Consider the following 21631-nt stretch of genomic DNA (forward strand, 5'->3'; position numbering starts at 1 on the left):
GAAAGCCACGCCTTCCTTCAGATACAAAATTCTTAACCTTAATATGTGTCTTATTGTAATGTGTACGAGTGTAAACAATGATTAACTTGTTAAATCAAACACTAAGTGATTTGTGATATAAATGGATCATTGTAAGAACAATATTCTTTTTAAAGCCATCATTGATTTAAGCATGGATTATTCAAACATTTCATTCAAACATCTTGTTCATTCATCACATATGATTATTGTGAGCTTATGAGTTGTAAAAGTCATGGTGTCTTCACTTGTTCAGTGTGAAGAATGTTGACGTCTGGCATTCATGCAGTGTGTAGGACCTTGGAAGAGGATGTTTGTCTGGATGTTTTCTGTATGTAAACACGCACTGAGCAGAACCTTCTGGGTTTGGAAGGTCAAACAGAAAGTGGATTTATGTTGGTCAATGTAGTCTAATGGATGACTGAGAACCTTCACAGACATATGTTGGTCAATATATAGGTGAAAATTGGCCCTTTTGGTACGTTAGACCAAGAAACGCCTGCACATCAGAGGAGAGCGTAACATGGCGAGATATTTAGACATCTCGCCTCTGATTGGATAACAGCAACGCGACTACCACTAAATCCCTTTTCATTTAAGTATGTCTTCAATCACTTGTGCACGCTCCCTGGCAGACATCTGTACATTAGCAGATGTCTAACGCTATTGGCTAATGCTGAACGGCAGTCAATTCAAATAGCATGTTGCTCTATGAGATAGGGGGTGGGCTTAGTAAAAAAAAATGTATTGCCTGTATTATTTAACAGTACAGGGTGGAACTATCACTTCTATAGATTTTTACTAAATCATACATCATTCCTAAAAAGAGGGAAAACACCAGATTGATGCTAGCATAGCCGAATCTGGCATGCAGCTACATCCTGATTCAGTCCAAGAAAGGGGATCCAGGAAAGGATTCTGAGCATGATGATGATGCAGAGAAGTCTCTCAGAATGAGGGATGTGATGGGAAAAATCAATCTGAAGAACGGGATCTCCTTCACATTGAAGGATGTTTCCCATTTTTTCTGAAGTCCAGCCATGTTGCAGCAGGGCACTGAGAGTGCAGCAGGTTCCTATTGCAATGTGAAGGAGGCATAAAGGATGAGTCCTCTAAAGTGGTTAGCGCATTGACAGAAAATGCTGTCACTTTTAGCTGTTGCATTTTTATTTTTAATAATGATTTCTTGTCAGACGAGCACACACAGAATATAAAAATGTAGTTTGGGAAACGAACGTTCAGCTTGTAACAATGGTGCTCCTTACATTTTATAAACACTTTACGCCAGAGGTGCAGCTTAAATAAGGATATTGGACTTTAAAATAAACTCTTGGTTAAAAATGACAACCGTCTGATAGATTGTCATGCTGTGGTGTTGCTGGTGACCCGCTTGATCCAGTCAGTGAGCCTGGTGATGCGAGTGTAGACGCCATAGTAGTCTGGACGACCGCAGCCTTTGCCCCAGCTCACGACCCCAGCTAGGAACCAGCGTCCTGAGGGTTCCTGGCAAACCAAGGGGCCGCCTGAATCTCCCTAACAGAGACAAAAAAACAGGAGTCAGAGGTGAGGGATAGAAGTTTTCACCGGACAAAACTGCCACAAAAAAAAAAAAGATTTATGATGCCACTTGGTGCTCGGACCTCCAGCTTTTGCAACACGTTCCATGGCTGGTATGAAGGGAAAATCAATAACCAGATAGTCACCGAGAGAAAGAGAGAGAGAAACTGGCCACCTCACTTTGTTAAATGTTACCTGACAGGCGTCTTTCTTTCCAATACGATAACCAGCGCAAAGCATTCTGGGAGTAACCAGGTGACCGTAAGATCGAACACAGTCCTCCTCGCTGACCAGACGCACGTCCACCTTCTGAAGGATGTTACTGGTTCTGCCTGGAGGAGGTCAAAGGTTACAGATCAAACTGTGGTTGTTGACTTGTTAGGCTCTTTTTGAGCAAAAAGATAAATTGGGATCAGAAAAAAAGTAAATGTATATCAAATAAAATCAAACTTTATTTAAAAAAAAGCAAGCAACACAAAGTGCTTAACAGATTAAAAGACCCATATAACCCACATTTCCTCCCTTTCCCACACTTAAAACAATTATGACAGTTTCACCCCCAATCCACAAACCATTCCCAGGCGCACGCACACACACACACACACACACACACACACACACACACACACACACACACACACACACACACACACACACACACACACACACACACACACACAACACTAGGCTTGTCATGTTGCGAGCAAGGAGGAGGTTTGGACCCAAAATGCAGAACCCAGGATGACACGGGGCAGGAGTAGATATAATCTCTTCCGGCACTCGCAGAGTACAGACGCTTCTGCTTTTGCTCCCTTATCTTTTTTCCCAAGGCTCTTTGTCCTGTCTGCCTACAGAGCGCTTCTCTGCATTTCCTCTGAAAATCCCTATTTTTTGGAAATGGACTTAACTGGTCATTTAACGCGATTGATAAGATTTTTTTCTACGATGAGAACGGAGGAGGGGGCTCCCACTTGACCTCAAGGGACACACGCAGCAGGATCTGCACTCGATTCCTGGAAAGAATGGAGGATCGTAAGCCTCTCTCAGTTGTCCATTGAGGATGTCGAAGACATGTGGATATTTGGCCTGATGATCACTGGATTTCTTCTGATTGGAGTGGGAGGATATCTGGTTTTCTGGAAATTTGGGAAGACGGGAGCGATTAGAGGGCGACCCGCACCCACGGAAAGCACCGCCCGTGCGGATGTCTCACAGACTGGGACGTTACTCGAGGTGAACCGTAAGCTGGACAATGTCCTAGCTGCGTTACCGGTATTAGTGCGCAAAATGGATGGAAAATTATCTCTGCCTGACCCAAACAAAGTCTTGTTATTCAAATCTGATGCCAAGGCAGCCTTCAAGCTGCAAAAAACAACCCCCACGAAGGAAGGAATGCAGACAGATGCTGTGACCCCCCCCCCCCCCGGCCTTCGGATTGTGGACTTCTGCCTAGCAAGGTCATCAGCCTGCAGGAATCAATGTGCTCTGCGCTCCTCCCGAGATCTCCCTCCCACCTGTGGCTACAGTTGGCTGAGCGCCATACAGGGCTGCTCCCGCTGGGGAAACAGAGACACTGGAGACGGGGACGTAGACTCTTGTGGAGAAACTGGGGACACTGGGGACACTGGAGACGGGGACGTAGACTCTTGTGGAGAAACTGGGGACACTGGGGACACAGGAGACGGGGACGTAGACTCTTGTGGAGACACTGGGGACACTGGAGACACTGAAGACAGGGACGTGGACTCTTGTGGGGACACTGGGGACTGGGGAGAGCGACTACTGGATTCAGCGCCGGAACAGGATGCGGAGAGGGCAGATGGAGCTCAGACGTGGGACGCAGAGCAGGGGCCTCTTGGTCAGGCGGCACAACTCTGGCTGTAGATGACTGTGGGTGATGGCGGTGACGTCTGCGATGAGCACAGCTCCTCGGAGGTGCGGGGGTGATGTCGGCAGGAATAGAGGACGAGGAGGAATGACAGCCCACCGGAGAGGATGCAGCAGTGCTGTCTGGAGCAGGTGGAGGTGTGGAAGCTCGGGCCATCGGAGGTGCCATGATGGTGTCGGCTGAAACGGAGGGAGAAGAGGAGTAAAAGCCCACCAGGGACAGGGAGGTGGTGCTGTCAGGACAAGGCGAAGGTGTGGAGGTGTGGCACTTTGGAGATGCTGAGAGGCCGGCCCTTACAACGGCGCTCGCTGACAGATAGTGATCCATCGAAAAAGAGCTGGTAGTACCGTCTGGATCGGAGGAAGGTGGGGAGATGAGAGAGGAGGGAGCTTGTGGGCTGCAGCAGGCGTCCAGCGAAAACCCAAAAATGCATCTCCTCTAAAGGATATTGCTCGAGGTAGCGGCTGGCCCATTGCAGGGCTCTTCCCCTTAGGCAGAGCACCATATAAACAACCAGGTCTGTGTCCAAACAGTCTGCGCCATAAAACCTCATCAAGTCCAAAATAAAACCGCGACAGGCGTCCGGGTCACCATAGAAATTGTACATCCGCGCTGGTGTAACTGGAGGTTCTGCTGGGTCCTGGGTAGGTCGGTCCATTGTCACGTTGCGAGCAAGGAGGAGGTTTGGACCCAAAATGCAGAACCCAGGATGACACGGGGCAGGAGTAGATATAAAGAAAAAAATCCTTTTATTTAGGACGAAGAAAACAAAAATAAATCCAAATGGGGCTGGAACCAAAAAACCAAAATATCCCAAAAGCTGAGCAGGGGATCCAAAAACACTAGAGACTAAGAGACACTGGAAGCACAGGAAACACTAGAGATAACACGAGAAGAGAGTGACAGAAGAACAATGGACCGACACAACACTGAGACAAGGAGAGGGTTTTATACACTGGGGTTGGAGTGATAGGAGACGAGGAGCAGGTGTGTGGAGAACTGGCACAGGTGAAAACAATAATCGAGAGGAGGAGCAGAAAGGAGCAGGGGAGGACACCAGACCTGACTGGGGAAGGACACACACACACACACACACACACACACACACACACACACACACACACACACACACACACACACCCCGAGCTGGGGACAAAAAGGGCTGAAGCTACAAGGACACAGAACCTGGGAGGAATGATCTGGAGGGCTACAAACAGAAGACACATGAAGAACACAGAGAGACACATAAATGAGATGCAGACAAAGGACACATGGGGGCGCTATGAGACACAAAAGGGGAACCTAGAGAGGGATGGAGAACACAAGGAGACACATGAGGGGAGACGCAGACCATGACAAGGCTGAGCTCAGATTGGACAGGTAATGAAAAACATGCCATCAAGGGAGCCATCTGCCTCAACAGCAGCAGATCCACGGCAGCAGCCAAGACACCAATCCAGGGCACCCTGGGAGGGAGGGTGGCAACCCCCCACCACTACCTGGGCACTACCCAAGGAGCGCCCTAGCCGCTGCCACCGACCACCGATCCTGAGGCAGCGGGCTCCGCAGAGAAAACACTGGAAGGATTAAAACATGTAACATGTAAAATCACAAGAGCTAATACGGATAGTAAAATATCCAATAAAATGTGATTATAAAAATAAAAAACATAAATGTGTAATGCAACAGTAATTAAAATAAATAAGTAAAACGAGCCATGCAATAAATAATAATCAGTTAAAAGCTAAACTAAAAAGGTGGGTCTTGAGCCTATGTAGAAGTTAAAGATGACTGACAGCAACAGATGTAAATGATGTGTGGATGATCAAAACAAGGAAATACAGGCAAGTCAGAACTAAAATATATGTTTATGACAGCTTATTATATAAAAAAACATTTCTGGTGTCAGGAATTAGGGACTGAGCAGGAGTCAACTGGACCAGAAGCAGACTGGAGTTTCCAAACTCGGAATATGAGGAATTCCCGCTTATTGGTAGACGTATCCATGACAGAGCTCAATGAAAAAATTCACAAAGAAGTCACAATTCATTTCCTCCACAATCAGATGAATTATTACATCCTTTAGCCTCCTAACCAGCTTACCTCCTTCTTGCAGTGCACCCCAACCAGTCACCCAGCAGAGCAGGCCCGGCTCCAGCTGGTGGGTGGGCGGTGGCAGGCAAGCGGGTCGAGCGTGCCCCGTCAGCAGTGCATATGCTGGTCGGTCCAGCTTTAGCAGGGCCAAGTCATAGTCGTGAGATTCGTCGTCGTAGTACTGGTGAAGATGGATGCTCTGAACTCGGGCGACCTCCTCTGTGGGGCTGCTGCGGTGGAGCAGCAGTTTACTGAGGTAAACCGTCCACACTGATGGGGAATAGAGCCTGCAGCAGGACCACAAGAAACATAAATGACTTTAAATTAAAAACACTGGCATGTTGTCACAATTCAACCCAGATCCTTCAGGACTCAACACAGGGAGATGAGGAGGAAGCAGGAAAAGTTGTCCAGAATTATAAAAAATAGATCCAAAAGAGATCAAACGGCACACTTCAAAGAAAGCGTTCAAAGTGAAGATATCAGAACATTTGAGCAACAAAGTGCCTGAGGTTGTTTTTCTTTTGTTGGTACTGAAAAAAACATCTGAATCATCACCATATTCCCTCTCCTTCCTGAGCGCTGCACTTACGGATCATCGTAAAAGCAGTGTGCGGCGGAGACCACCCACTGGCTGGAGATCAGTGCTCCTCCACACATGTGGGTGCCCCGCACCTGCAGGCTGACCTGCCATGGCCACTCCCCCTCCGAGGCGTCGGTCCCCCCAATTATGCGACTGGAGAACTGTCTCAGGCCACAGTCTGAATCAGCACACACACTCATTAAACACACACCAGAACATGCCTTTAACGGTTTCAGCAAACTTCTAAATAGATACTGACAGAACATTTGCAATTATTTATTTAAACTAATGAAACACAAAGCTGAATGTTTTCCTCCATATTGATGTCATGCACATGAATCTTGCATTGAAGTGTCAACACTGTAAACACTCCAGTAACTTGTGAGCTTTGACAACTGCATGTTGCTAGCCTGGCCTGCCAGACTCCTCCTCTGTTTAATTCTGCACAGAGAACGGGTCTGGGAACTCTCCTATTCAAATGACCCCCTGAGAATTCTAACCGAGCCAATCAGCGCTGAGTAGCGTACGTCACACACCACAACGCCGAGTTTGTCGAACATGGCTACTGAAGCGGAGTTCGCTGCGGCTCTTTCCTCTGTTGTAAATGACTTGAATGTCTTTAAAACCCCAACAAGTAGAAGCGCTAAAAGCCTTTCTTCTAAAAAAAGATGTTTGCACTGTCGCCAGACGCCATTTTTGACTACAGCTAAAAAACGACAGCGTTGCGGACGTCACGCACAGCGACGCTCAGTTTCTCATAAACAACGAAGACAGCGGCGGAGTTCGCTGCGGCTCTTTCCTCTGTTCTAAATGACTTGAATGTCTTTAAAACCACAACAAGTAGAAGTGCTAAAAGCCTTTCCTCTAAAACATGGATGTAATTTTTTTTGGGGGGGGGGACATGCCCCCCCCCCCCCCCACACACACACACACTTTTTCCAAAGTCAAGTTTTGACCCCTGCACTTTTTACCGTCCAAAAACAATATCACGCTATATTAAATTGACACTTGTTGAGCTCTAGGACCAAGCGGAAAACAACCGTTTCTGTTGAAGCCTGTTTCCCATTAGATCATACTCTATACCCCCCCCCCCTCGTGTCCCCCCACTTCTATAGTGAAAATTACGTCCATGCTCTAAAAATAAAAGACGTTTGCGCCGTTGTGAGACACCATTTTTTACTACAGCTGAAAAACTACAGCGTCGCGCGGTACAATCGGCATTTCCGTCTTTTTTCTGATTTATTATTTTTGAGTTGCCTAGTCCCGCCCCATGTGCCTCTCAGCCTGTGAGTTACTAGACCCGTTCTCTGTGCAGCATTAAACAGAGGAGGAGTCTGGCAGGCCAGGGTAGCATGTTGCCACATTAGTTCTGTGTAATACCACTAAATTGCCACGAGAGGGTGATATTTGTCCAGCAGTGTCTTAACAATGTGACATTGGGAAAACCAGAAACATAACTCTTTCTGTCAGCACTCACATACCGAACATAAAATAACGACACTCGTTTCACTAAACTGAGAGAACGGCTTCTTGCGACCTCAGAGTTATCCCCCACCTGACCCCTGATGGGCTCTGTAAAACAATCTCACCACACTGATTCTCATCGGAGGCGTCGGGACAGTCGGTCACAGAGTCACACTCAGGATTGGGTTTCTTTAGACACGTTCCATCCGCACACACATAAGTCATATCAGTGCACACCACACCTGGACGGACACACACACACACACACATGCATTTAATATATTTACTGAAGCCATTTCTTTAGCTCATTCTTTCATATTTAAGCATACAGAGAAGGTGGAATATACATTTGTGTTAGTGAGGGAGCTGCTGAAGGCTGTGACTCTGTTTATGTGTGGAGGTGAGTGTGTTACCTCCGGTGCAGTTCATCTCATCTGTGGCCTTGAGGCAGTCTGGGTGCTGGTCACACACTTTGTAGTAGTCCACACACTGACTGTCCTCTGGGCATGTGTACTGCGCAACACAAACTGAAACATCAACAAGGAAGCTTTAGTTTGTGTTTCTAAGTTTGTAATTTCATTAGGAATGGGCTACATAATTGACTTTTGCCCTTTTATTACATTATGTATGTAGAATATACGCAAAAATGCCCTTGGGTCCTGTAGGCTGTCACTGCTGCACTTGCTTGTCCCCCGATTAGGGAACGCTCGGGCTCGAAGGGTTAAAGTAGAAGCAAATTTTAGATGGATACTTGCACTTTTCTAAAAAAAAAATTTTAAGTACGTGACTAAAGATCAGTACTGTAGCTTTAGAAGCTGGCAAATCTGGTTTTCTTTTCATTTTTAAAATGGGAGAGCATTTCCAAGCAGATTAATGAGATTTAGGAAGGCCAAACTCATCAGATTAGATCAAGATCAGCCTCTGGTTTGCTTTCATTAATAACTCATGCTGTGATCCAGCTTGCGTGGTTTTGCTTGAAAAATCCTACCCTCAGCTGAGTGTGTGATACGAATCCGGCAGCTTTACTTATCCTGAAGTGTGGCAAGTGGCCTCACTGGGAGAGTGGGCACGATGAGGTTAAATTGAGTATGAAGCTTTATTGCTCTTTGTGGCTTTCTAGCCTTTTACAACTATAAATATTTGTTTTCACTTGGAAATACATCATTTAGTTCAGTGTGAATTAAAACAAGTAATTTACGTACCACAGTTCCTTTCATCAAGTCCGTTGGGACAGTCCTTGATCCCATCACACAGAGGAACACAGAGGCCGCTCACAGTGCACAGGAACTGACCTGGACAAGCTACACACACACACACACACACACACACACACACACACACACACACACACACACAAGTCTGATAATTTATGAATCTGCTCATAAGTCTGCGTGAATATTCCTCTCAAAGCTATAACTTACGGTCTGAAAGGTTGAAGACGCTATACTGCATCTGAAGGCCTGGCCCCGTTAGTGACACCTCGGATGTCATGGCAACGGTGGTCATGTCTGAGAGGAGGAAAAGGCGTTCGCAGTATGGCTGCAGACCCCTGGTGCCACACAGTCTGAAAAATGAAAGATGATGTTCAAACTCAATAGAAATGTCATTCTGTGGAACTCCATGATTCCTTGACAGGTAATGGTTGAAATAATTAACAAGTAAATAAATAAATAGACCAAATCCAATCTGAGATTGAGACAATGCTGCCCCCTGCTGTCCAGTACGCTGTAGAGAGGTGAGGATTTCTTCAGCTCGTAAACAAAAGACTCAAAACTATTTATTTAATCTTTTAGTCTCTAATTCTATTGTTTTTGCCTGTTTTTATGCTAGCTGACAGATATTAATTGTTGTTAATCATACAATAAGAATAAACTAAATTACACTTCTATCAAAATGTGCCATACTGCTTATTTTGTTACATGTCAAATCAAATCGACGTTTACTCATAAAGCACCTTAATGGCATGAAACATGCCACCAAAGTGCTGTACAATTAAAATAAAACATATAAGACCAGCAGGGACAATTAAAAGAAAACAATATAAAATAACAGAATAAGAGCATAAAATATATGTTGTCTTAAGACATCTGGCTAAATTTAGAGGTCAAGTTCTGCAACCTCTAACTCAAAAGCTCTTTCTCTACTCTTCTCACAAAAATGTATTAAAGATGTGTTTGCTCATTTAATCAGTACTTGCTGTGATCTCTAGTAGGAGTGAATGCCTTCTAAGTCTTACTCTGAGGAAACGAAGTTCTGCTGTTCCATTTTCAGGAACAGGATTAGGACTCTTTTTTTCTTGAAAATGGGACATCTTGTCTTGGATTGGATAACAGCAACACAACTCTGCCACTGACTCTGTTTGCTCTGCAACGTTGATGTTTTATCTCTCCAAAACCCCTGGAGGCATTCTACCATGTTGTGGAGTTGCTAATGCTAACGGTTAGCTTCTGCTAGCTGAGTCGTTCTCTGCTGTTTCCTGGACGCTAAACCCACAACAGCCTTTTCCCATTGCGAATGAAGATGAGTGAGTACATGGACGTTAAGTCTGACGTAGATCTGTCAGCCTTTTCAACTCCTACACTTCAGATGCTGATGCAGGAGATAGGTGTAGGAGATTATTTTCATGTTCATCCTGCATAAAAAAATTAACTGCTATAATCATAAATAAGATTTTAAACGTTTTTCTTTACTCTTCCACACATTTAAAATACTTCAACAATCCCATGAGCCTTTGCTCCAATGGCAAAAAAAAAATAAAAAATAAATCAGGTCAAAATACTGCCCCCTTGTGGTTTGCTCATATATTGTTTTGCCATCAGCTCTACAGTCACTTGAATGTGACTTGTGTGTTTCTGAGGGGGACACTAAAAGAAGAAATATGTGTTTGCCAAAAATCTATCTGCACACAGGCCATGCAGCACCTGCACACAGGAAAGAAAACAAGTCTTTGCACGTTGTTACATTTGGGCATATTCAGGAAAAGATAAGCCTGCTTTGAATGGTAAAAATCAAATCAAATCAAATCACTTTTATTGTCACGTCACATGTGCAGGTACACTGGTACAGTACATGCGAGTGAAATTCTTGTGTGCGAGCTTCACAGCAACAGAGTTGTGCAAAAAATACAGTTATGTAAAAAGGATACATGTGCTACTCGTGAAAAAATAAAGAAAAAGAAAAAGTAGTAAACACAAAAAACAGCTGTTGCTTCGTGGGCAGCCATACTCGGCGCCATCTTGACTCAAAAACACTAATTACACCATATCTGTGAGAAAATATAAAAATGTAGTCTTTCAAATAATCATTATTATGTGGTATGGATGGAACCAATTATATATTATCCATCATCAGATTAGATCAAGGTACTTTTATGGGTTTTTACATCTCTGCATGGCCTTGCTCCAGATTTCCTCTCTGAGCTATTGATTTTTCATTCCCCTGCACGGTCTCTGAGGTCAGCTGACAGGATGCTCCTTGAAGTCCCAAGAACGAGACGTAAGCTCAAAGGTGACGGGGCTTTTTCTGCAGAGGCTCCTAGGATCTGGAATGTGCTGCATTAGGTCAGAATCTTCTCCGTCTGGTTTGAAATCTCTTTTGAAAACCCTTTTTTACGCTTTGACTTTTAAATCAGCATGAGAGTCTTTTAATTCCAGTTTTTAAGTTTAGTTTTTATGTATTTTTATGCTGTGTATTGTTTTAATGTATTTGAAGCACTTTGGTCAGTTCTTTACTGTTGAAAGGTGCTATATAAATAAAGTTGGCTCGGCTTGGTTATTATATAGTATATTTTAATCATATGTTACCATACCATAGTTTATTTACATAGCACGTTTAAAACGCAGCATGGGAGCTGCCCAAAGTGCTGCACAGGCTAAACCAAAACACAACCAATCTAAGCAACTTAAACAGAAGATACAAATACCAATCAAAAGCAGATAAAACATGAGGGACACTAAGAACACATTCAAACAATAACACAATAAAACACTAAAACGAGTCACTGTCTAAAAGCAACATCGTAAAAGTGGGTCTTTAAACGAGATTTAAAAACTGCAAATGGCAGAGCCTGATGAACTCCAATGGGCAACGAGTTCCACAGCTTTGGGGCAGCATGTACAAATGCTCATTCACCCCGCAATTTGTATCTTATCCGGGGCGTGCACAGCAGCAGGAGGTCAGCCGACCTCAACATGCGCATGGGTACATAGAGAGTGAGCAGGTCAGAGAAATAGGGAGGTGCCAGGTCGTTGAGTGCTTTAAATACAAAAGTCAGTTACTTAAACTGTACTCTGAAAATGACAGGGAGCCAGTGAAGATGTGCCAGGACAGGGGTAATATGGTTATGTTGGTGCATATTTGTCAAGAACCTGGCAGAAGCGTTCTGGATGACCTGTTACTTTTTTCTTACCATTTTTGTTGATTTGAGTGTTAGAAATCAAAGTAAAAATCTAAAACCACATTCAGTTGGACCTGGCTTACCTTCGGTTCTGGATGACCCACTGACCCTGGGTACAGGCTTGGTTGTAGGTGGCTCTGCTCAGCTCATAGCCCTCAAACTCTAAAGCCAGTCCTATCTTTGCACTGGGAATCTGGCATGACATGGACAGTAATTAATGATGATCAGAGAGAGCTGAATGCAGATGGATTTTATGTAACATAAGTAAAATATTCACTGACAGTAAAAGTCCAGGTACAGTTGCTGTTTGGAGGGTAGTAGCTTGGAAAAAAAGGGGTCCTGAGAGTCCCCTGGACCCCTGGTTCTGCCTTCAGCTGGATTGTGGACTTGCAGTCTGAGAAATTAAAAAATAAGATGAAATAGGAGTTAAAACTTACAAACCTTTTAAGAATTAGACAGCAATTAAAAGAATAAGTTGAAGCGTTTTGTCTGGTAAAGTCAGTGCAGCTTGCCACTGCAGATAGAGATTTCCTATTCCTATTTCCTGTCAGCTAGCTCCTCCTCGTTTTAAAATCCTCCTTCCTGCATCTTCAGTGTCTCCATAACTATGACATTTATTATTTTTTAATGATCTCACATGGTTAATAATGTTAAATCTGGTAGTTTTTGGTTTAAAATGACGGGTTTGTCATTTTCCTGAAAAACAGAATTTGAAACTTCGAAAATTTCTTCTAGATGCATGAAAAAAAGAAATTTGGGTCAAATGAGCTTGTGCTGAGAAAACGTTGCCAGTTATGGAGACTCTAGCTGACAAGTTACATTAAGTTGACAAATAGGATAATTTCACTGTAACATCAAGTTTTTAGTAACTGAAAAATTAGAAAAAATTTTAGGCTATTTTTTTCATAGTCACTGTTAGCATTGTTAGCTCAATGTTAGCCTCTAGCTTTTTTACCCAATATTAAAGTAAATCAAAAAGGACGATGGGGCTTCTTAGGGGTAAAAGAAACAACTTCTGGGCTGCTCCTGTTTACTGGCTAACATTCTTCCCACAAAGCTGATGTTTTTGCCAGCTGGTGTCGAGTTACAAATGGTGCAAACTTGGAAACCCCGCCACAAGATAGATGTTAAACAAAGGCTAGGTCCCTCTGGCTTTTGAGTGACCTTTGTCACCATCCTCTCCTTATTTTGTTCTTATTCCACCTTTTCCAACATCCATTGATTTCCCTCCTTCCTATTCATTTTCTTTCTCCCTGTCCTTACATTTTTTTGTTCTTTTCACCTTTTAAACATCTTTTTTAACCATTTTTGAAATCTTTTTATACTTAAGTTTTTGTTTTTGTTTTTGTGAAGCACCTTGTGATTTTTATCTTGAGAGGGGCTAAATAAAATATTGTCTTCTTCTTTTTCTTCTTCTTCTAAAAGAGATGAAATTGGCAACCACCCGGCCGGCTGAGAAGGAAATCTGTTTCAATGTAACCTTCCTTCTAACCCAATTGAGACATTAAACTGTTTTGTGATTATTTCACACAAATTCTTACATATTGCACCTTTGAAGTTGACTTTGTTTTATCTCCATCTCTTATCTTATTCTACTGCCCATTTTGTTATAATGAACATTATTAATAATTAATGTGTGAAATTAAATGATAGTACAAATACAAAATTATAGGTTTCCTTTGCAAATGTTCATGTTGATAACCATATTTTCTCTAAAATGGGAAATCTTTTTATGACTGAAGCACGAATAACCTTCACTCTCTTATTTTAGCATAACATTTTCCATCTTACCCCGCTGGGGCCAGGCCTGGGCAGACAAGGAAAAGGGGTCCTTGTAATTGTAAAGGCCTTGTTTCCAAACCATCGTCATCCACTCGCCTGATGACAGGACGCGAATGACTCTCTCATGTCTGCTGCAGCCGTACACACTTCAGAGGAAAAACAAACACAAGCAGGAAAGCTGGTTTAGCTTTTTCTGAATCTCTTAAAAATTAAGGTGTCTTAAAATTAAGATACACTGGGATTAGTAAGATTATTCATATACATGTTTCATATTCAAGATTTTATAACCTTGGTGAGCTTCAGTGCATCACAGATTATGCAAAAGTTCTAGACCAACAAATTGAGTTCATTCCTCATGCATAGACAATAAAGCTGAAGTTATATTTGGATCCCACTGCGCCCTGATCTTAATAGTTGAACAGTTACTGTAAAAGCTGAATGAACTCACGATGTGATGAGGTGATTGTCAGAGGGGGTGAGGGAGTTGTAGACCACCAGCCTGTCCCGACACTCGGGCAGCAGCCACTCCATGTGGAGCTCCAGCTGGAACCCAAGGGGAGCCTGGAGGTGCCACAGGCAGGAGGAGCGGTGTGTGTCGGGGCCACGGAGAGATCTGGGGCTGCTAGACTCCACCTTCTGATAGCGGTAGCAGTCTAATCAGATAAAAATATAGATTTGTTGGAGAACTAATTAAACTAATCAGCACAGGCTGTTGAGAAACACACAAAGATGGAAGGTGTTATAGAAAAAGATTTATTGCACATTAGTAACATCTCCATTCTAAAACAATAAATGCTATGAAAATGTTTTTTATTGACCCTAAAATGTTGTTTCTCACTTTTAGGTCACTTAGGATCATTTGAATGATTTTAGGTCACAGGTTTCAACTACTGAAGCCCTGAAATAATGAAAAAATAATGTAAATCCACTTTTCCATTTATGTGAACAATTTTCTTTTTTACTTCTTATTTTTCATTCTTTGTGGAGATAAACATTTTCTAAGAACGTTTTTCTCTTCTTGAGCCACAGCATGCAACACAAATGGCCCCATTCTCCAGAAACATGTTCTCCTGACTTCACAAAAACATGGGCAATAAAAATGATGGCTTTTCATGGCTTTTAGAGCATCAGTTTTTTCATCTTTGGGGAAAGTTTTTTTTGTCCATAAATTAAGAAAAAACAAAAATACTGTCAGATTAATAAAGACAGATTGTTAGATGATCTATTTATTCGTCTTTTTTAAGTATTCTTAGGTTTCCAAATGAACTTTCATTTGGAAACTTAAATTTCAAAAATTGAAAAACTAAATGACATGATGACCTTTTGGCTACAGTAAATTTATTGTATTCACATAAAAACACCCAAATGGTCTCATTAATTTAAATGAATAATATAAACTGAGATTTCTGCTAGTGAAAAAAAAAGGTCCTTAACAATGCTTAGAAAGAGCAGATCTACATAATACTTTTGCTTTTGGAGGCGATGGAGAAGTTGTTGTATAGAAAGTAATGTAATTATATGTTTTATTTTTTTTATATGCTTTCTTTTAAAAGGATCCCTTGTTTCTGAATTATTGATTGGTTGGTTGGCTGATGGCTGGTTGGTTGATTGGTTGGTCAGTCAGTAGGTTGACTGATTGATTGATTGATTGATTGATTGGTTGATTGATTATTAAAGAAGAAACAAATCTGATCTCACATGCCAGCAAAATCAAACAAGTTATGAAAAAATTTGAAATTGCAAATAATTACTCAACAAATCAGTCAAACATTATTTCTGTGACTTAAATGATATCAAATCTCTGTATTCATGTAGCTCATAAGTGGGCTACAGATATAAAATAGCTTGAAATACTAAATGCACATGCAGTGCATCTGTAAGCAACATTTTAAGCAAATGTTTTGTCCAATCAAAATTCTTCAAAATTATTAGGAAGAAGAAAAAAGATAGACGTGAATAAAAGAGTGATACCAAAAGAAGCTTTCAAAAGTTCTATGACTTTGTTGTCGGTTTCTGTAGGCAGCAGAACAAAAAACAGGAAAACGTATTAAATAAAATGATATCAAACACACACACACACACACACACACACACACACACACACACACACACACTCACCACTGACTGATAAAGTGGACCGGTTGAACAGATAATCAGCCACGCTTGCTGTCTCTTCCACCTCTGGCCCTCTGTACCAGTTCAGGCTCTCCTCCAGGCTCCTGCTGAGCTTCTCCACTGTGATTCTTCCATCATGGCTGCTGGGCACAGACAGAACTATCCAGAAGTGAACGACCACGCTCCCTTCCCTACAGAAACACAGACAGCTCACAAATCAGTAAAGATGCAGCTAATTTGTGAAATATCAATTTTCTCTTTTTTTAAATTTCATTGGCCTTTTCTAACAGAATCTCTAAAGAAGCTCATGATTATATTTGTTTCTTAATGATGGTGGGTAGTTTCCAGTTTCACTCCTCAGACTCATTGTCTTCACTCAGGATGTGTCCATTTGTGTCCATATGTTGTGTGTGGATGTGTGTTTGTGTACGGGTTGGCTGGTGTTGGTGTGTGTGTGTTCTGTCTTCTCGATCCCCAGTGAGTCGTGGTGGACGGCTGCTTATACTGAGCCAGGATCCTCTGGAGGTTTCTTCCTGTTAACTCGTTCACCGCCACTGACGACTAAAGTCGTCATTTGCATTTTTTACTGTTTGAGCATCGGAACGAGCCCCCGCACTGAGAGAACAAACATCTCAGCCCTGAAGCCGATCTTCATCCGCATACGTCACGGATCACATGATCAGGAAGCAACACATCCATGTGTTTGGAGATCGTTTTGGGCCGTTCCTGTAAAAAAAAGTGAGGCGCGAACCGGAAAAGCCTCTGCCGATCACAATTCGACAACGGATTATGAAAGAACGGATAACGCTCGAAACACGCGGCTTCTTCCTGATGTAAGAGGTGAGTCTCCACTTTGTTTTGGTTGTTTTGGCATCGACATCATGCTAGCGCGCAACGTTTTGTGACTCTTAAAAAAAACAGTAAAAACGGTGAGAAACGCTGGCAGCAAAGGCCGTTAGTGATCAGGAAACGGCTGGCAGTGAATGAGTTAAAAGGGAGTTTTCCTCTCCACTGTCGCTAAATGCTTGCTTAGTATGAGGATTGCTGTAAAGTCACTGACACTAGTCAGTGACTTGATGCAATTTGCTGGGTTCCTTATATAGGAAACATTATTTCTGATTGGCTTAATGAACTGACCTGAATTGGAATGTTTATTATGTGAAGTGCCTTGAGACGACTCTTGTCGTGATTTGGCGCTATATAAATAAACTTGGATTGAATTGAATTTAGGAATTCAAGAGGCTGGATCCCAGCGTTATACCAGGAAAGACACATTGAACGTCCGTTGCGGAAGCAATCACGAATCCTCACACCAAGAATTGGTTCAGAAATTAACTTTGCAGGGAAGTGGAACATCCAGAGAACATGCTTGGATGATAGCATAAATAAGTGCAGGCTGACTCACTTTTTTTTGGTTCTAAATCTAAGTCAAAAAAGGGAAAGTCCACATACCCAAAAGCAAAGACAGTGGTGTAGTTGAAGTATCGAGAAAGAGACGAGACTTTCATCATCATATTTATCTAAAGGACACAAACACATGCAGTCATATCATACATCTCATTTATAGACTGGACACTTGCTTTGAATGTCAGATTGATCTTCTTCCTGATCCTAAATCTCCTAAAGTTAATCCAGTAGCCTCTTCCTTTGAAGAGACAATGTCGTGGCCCAAATATGGGCGTGTGTTTTTATTTTAAGGAGCTTTGCAGCAGGTGCTACAACAGTTTAGCAGTGCTCTATGTCCTAAATCACAGGTTTTAAGGTTTCCTGTGACGGCCTCAAGGCAGATACAACACTTACAGTTTGTTCTTGTTAAACTACATTTTCAGGGCAATCCCCTCTCACCGTGTTCTGTACTCTCTTGGCTTCTGTCCTGAACGCTGGGCTGTTGTGAGAGGACAACTCTGCAGAGAAGTTCCTGTTGAGGATGGTGATGTAGGCGGTGTATTGCTGCTGAACACGAGGCTCTAGCATCCAAACTCTGTATTCTGTCATAAAAGAATAACACCTTAACCAGGAGGATGAGTGTGGCCGTTTCTGTTTTCAGAAAACCGAACAGATATTTGGTGAAATTTTAAAGGTGAGTGCTATTTTAAACCTTTGAGAACAAAGGGAGGCACAATGTATGATAAAATATTAACGTTGGTGCTATCGGCCTTTGTCAGAAGTCAGATGTTTTTCTTCTGCTTAAAATGTATTATGTTATATATTTGTATGATTTCTTTCTTTTTAGTCTTTAAAATAACTTTAATTGATTCCTAACTTTATATGTTTTTGTCTGAAAGATGGCATAATTTGAAGATTTTTACATCTGATGTTACACAGTTGATGAGGTTCTTTGCACTAAATCCCTCTCATGTGAAGCGACTTTCAGCAGTTTCCGTCTTGACATTTTCAGTACCTTCCAGAATGAGCAGTTTCAGGAATCTGTCACTAAAGGTATGGAACACCGAAAACACATTTTTTAAAATTATTATTTCTGATTATAACCAGTCACTCTGAGTTTTTCATACAGGTTGAACATGAAAATAGTCTCCTACGCCTATCCCCTGCATTAGCTTCTGATAGAAAATAGACAGTGAAATTCTAGGATTAGAAAAGCCTGACAGATCTACGTTACACTGTCACTTAACATTCATGGACTCACATCTTGACTCGCGACGGGGAAGTCTGTTGCTGGTTCAACATCCAGGAAACAGAGACCGTCTCGGCTAGTAGAAGCTAACTGTTAGCATTAGCAACTCCACCGCACTGCTGAACACCTCCAGGCTTGTGTTATTTGTGGAGATAAAACATGAACCCTGAGTGGCTCACAAGGCATTCATTACTACAAGAGACCACTGCAAATGTTTTATTGAATAAACAAGTGTTCAGCACTATCTGGAGCTAGCCACTCCCTCCAAACTTGCTGATCCTCCAGCTCTCTGTTGCACATGAGAGGGTTCAATGCTAATATCCCCATTTGTGATGTCACATCATTTTGAAACAACATGTTTTAGGCACATTATTCCAAAAACCAAACACTGACAGAAAATGGATGGACGATCTATTTTCATGTTTGGAGTGTTTATAGATGCAATAGAGAACTACAAAATCTAAAATGTGACACTGAAATTCATGTAGCAGCTGATTTGTGGACCTGTGCTCATCACCTGCTGTGCTGTTTTACTCCAGAGTGCTGACAGCAATCCCATGTTGGCATGATGTAAACAAAGAGAAATAACTCCTTACCCAGGAAGTACCAGGCCACTGTGGCTCCTGTGATTATGAGGATTATGATGAAGATGACGAGGAAGGCGAGCAGACACTTACAGGTCCTTGTTCTTCTGGTCACATTTTTTGTAGTAGCTCCTTCCTGTTCAGAAGAAACAGAAACTTATGGATTCAAGATTAAATTTTTTGTCATTCCACAGGTGTACAATGAAACTGACTTTGAGCTCACTAAAGACTGCTCATGTAAGAGGTAGTAAAATAAAATAACAAGGCTAAAATAGACGTCTCTCTCTCTCTCTCTCTCTCTCACTCACTCACTCACTCACTCACATACACACACACACACACACACACACACACACACACACACACACACACACACACACACACACACACACACACACACACAGCCAGATTAAGGTGCAAAAAATAAGTTAGCCTAATAAAATACTAATTAGAATTTTGTGTGAAATGGGAATATGTATGGTTATATATGTAAAGATGTGAGTCTGTTTGAGAAGGGTCAGATCATTGGCATGCATCAAGCAGAGAAAACATCTAAAGAGGTTGCAGAAGCAACTAAAATTGGGTTAAGAACTGTCCAATGCATTATTAAAAACAGGTCTGATGAGTCCAGATGGACCCTGTTCCAGAGTGATGGTGCATCCGGGTAAGAAGAGAGGCAGATGAAGTGATGCTCCCATCATGCCTTGTGCCTACTGTACAAGCCTGTGGGGGCAGTGCTATGATCTGGGGTTGCTGCAGGTGGTCAGGTCTAGGTTCAGCAACAGGATGTTCTCCAAGAACTGAGGTCAGCTGACTACCTGAATATACTGAATGACCAGGTTATTCCATCTTCCCTGATGTCATGGCCATATTCCAAGATGACAATTCCAGGATTCATCGGGCTCAAATAGTGAACGAGTGGTTCAGGGAGCAAGAGACATCATTTTCACTCATGGATTGGTCACCACAGAGTCCAGACCCTGACCCTACTGAGGATCTTTGGGATGTGCTGGAGAAGACTTTATGCAGCATTCAGACTCTACCATCATCAGTGCAAGATCTTGGTGAAAAAATAATGCAAAACTGGATGGAAATAAATCTTGTTACATTGCAGAAGCTTGGTGAAACAATGCCACAGTGAATGTGTGCCATATTCAAAACTAAAGGCGGTCCAATGAAATATTAGAGTGTGTGACCTTTTGGTGACGGCAGTTTTTGTCCAGGAAGTGTATAGCATAACATGTTTACATGATCAGGGCCACCTCGTTCCCTCCAAAGTACACACACAATAGTTTTTGAGCATTAATCAAATAAAATTGCAACCAGTGCAGTGCTATTAGCTTTTTCAAGCATCTTCACTCAGATTACTTGTTTTGCATAAATCCACAAAAGAAGATTGTCAACACCCTCTTGACTTGGCCCAAATTTTATTTATGCAGAACTTTTGAGACACAAACAGGCCACCAAAGTACACTGCAGACTAAATTTTTAAAAATGACATAAAATCTAATATAAATCACTAAAACAAAACAAGCAAATGCTTGTCTCAGGCCGCAGCTCCTTCAAGTGGACGAGGAGAGTGGATTGCCTACTCTGGTTTTGGTTTCCTATCATTTTTGTTTTCGTTTCTGTTAAAATCAGAGTCTGACTAAGGCACGGTTGCTTGACATCAACATTTTACCGACATACGGCTCATCTTCCACAAGGTGCTACCAGACTTTGTTGTGGGTTAAGTGTAGTTTCCCTTGGGTTATTGCTACGTGTGAAAATGAATTAGAACACAAGGCCCAGCGACGCTGAGAGACATCCGACAGGATGAGGTTTTTTACATAAAGAAACCTGAAACTGTGTGGAACAAAAGCCTCTTTAGGTTTTCATTGTGAGAATTTCTTTCCATTAGCAGTTAAAACCACAAGAAACGCTGCATTTTTCTCCATTTACAAAAGAAGACTTTTGTCTCTATTATTGTTTAACACTAATAATAAAACCAGTCCGTAGACACAAACAATACAGTACATATTTTTGGGTTAGGGCTTACTAACCTCATTGTTCAGAGAGGCAGGTGTGACCTCCTGGTCACATGAGAGAGACTTCTTCGAGCCGTGCCCGAGTGCCATTGAATCACTCCAAGTTACTTGTTCTGTGAAAAATCATTGTACAATCCTAAAGGACTGGTGTGTGTCAGAACGTAGAACACAGACACTTTGAATTTCAACCAGACGTGCTGCATTGATGGCCACAGTTCTGCTCCTGGATTGTTTGCAAGTCCAAAGGTTCCCTAAAGCCTTTTTGGATTTGTACATTGACACCAGCCGAGTTGTCTTTGTACATCAAAAAATAAATAAATAAAAAACTCTACTTTGGCTAAATGTGGAGCATACTGGTGTTGAGAAGTCAGGTGTGAAGCAGTGTTGTTGAAGGCATCACCTGTTGCCAGGAGGCACCTGGAAACAGTGATGCAACTCCCAGTACAGGTTAGTCTGTTGGGAACAAATCCAGAAAAACGTTGGTTCTT

General features: G+C 42.2%; 1 protein-coding gene across 1 annotated transcript; it reads right to left on the reverse strand.

Annotated features, from left to right (window-relative positions):
* Positions 1–1138: 1138 nt before the first annotated feature.
* LOC107375159 (transmembrane serine protease 6) lies at positions 1139–21393 on the reverse strand. The gene is made up of 18 exons (XM_015943543.3): positions 21159–21393; positions 19129–19252; positions 17743–17885; positions 17350–17417; positions 15901–16088; positions 15754–15795; positions 14231–14435; positions 13792–13928; positions 12282–12394; positions 12084–12193; positions 9026–9168; positions 8807–8905; positions 8018–8131; positions 7730–7846; positions 6150–6318; positions 5567–5844; positions 1771–1907; positions 1139–1551 (listed from the first exon to the last, which is right to left on the reverse strand). Exons 1-18 carry the CDS (start codon positions 21231–21233, stop codon positions 1381–1383), a joined length of 2433 nt encoding a protein of 810 aa, XP_015799029.3. The 5' UTR covers positions 21234–21393; the 3' UTR covers positions 1139–1380.
* Positions 21394–21631: the final 238 nt, after the last annotated feature.

The sequence above is a fragment of the Nothobranchius furzeri genome, chromosome 6, assembly GCF_043380555.1.
Source record: "Nothobranchius furzeri strain GRZ-AD chromosome 6, NfurGRZ-RIMD1, whole genome shotgun sequence".
NCBI lineage: Eukaryota > Metazoa > Chordata > Actinopteri > Cyprinodontiformes > Nothobranchiidae > Nothobranchius > Nothobranchius furzeri.

Coding starts and splice junctions, on each gene's coding strand:
- LOC107375159 (XM_015943543.3), bottom strand. CDS start 21,233: ATGGCACTCGGGCACGGCTCGAAGAAGTCTCTCTCATGTGACCAGGAG. Junction 19,253..21,158: donor CTGCCTCTCTGAACAATGAG/GTTAGTAAGCCC, acceptor TCTTCTGAACAG/GAAGGAGCTACTACAAAAAA. Junction 12,395..13,791: donor CCAGGCCTGGCCCCAGCGGG/GTAAGATGGAAA, acceptor TTAATTTCTCAG/ACTGCAAGTCCACAATCCAG.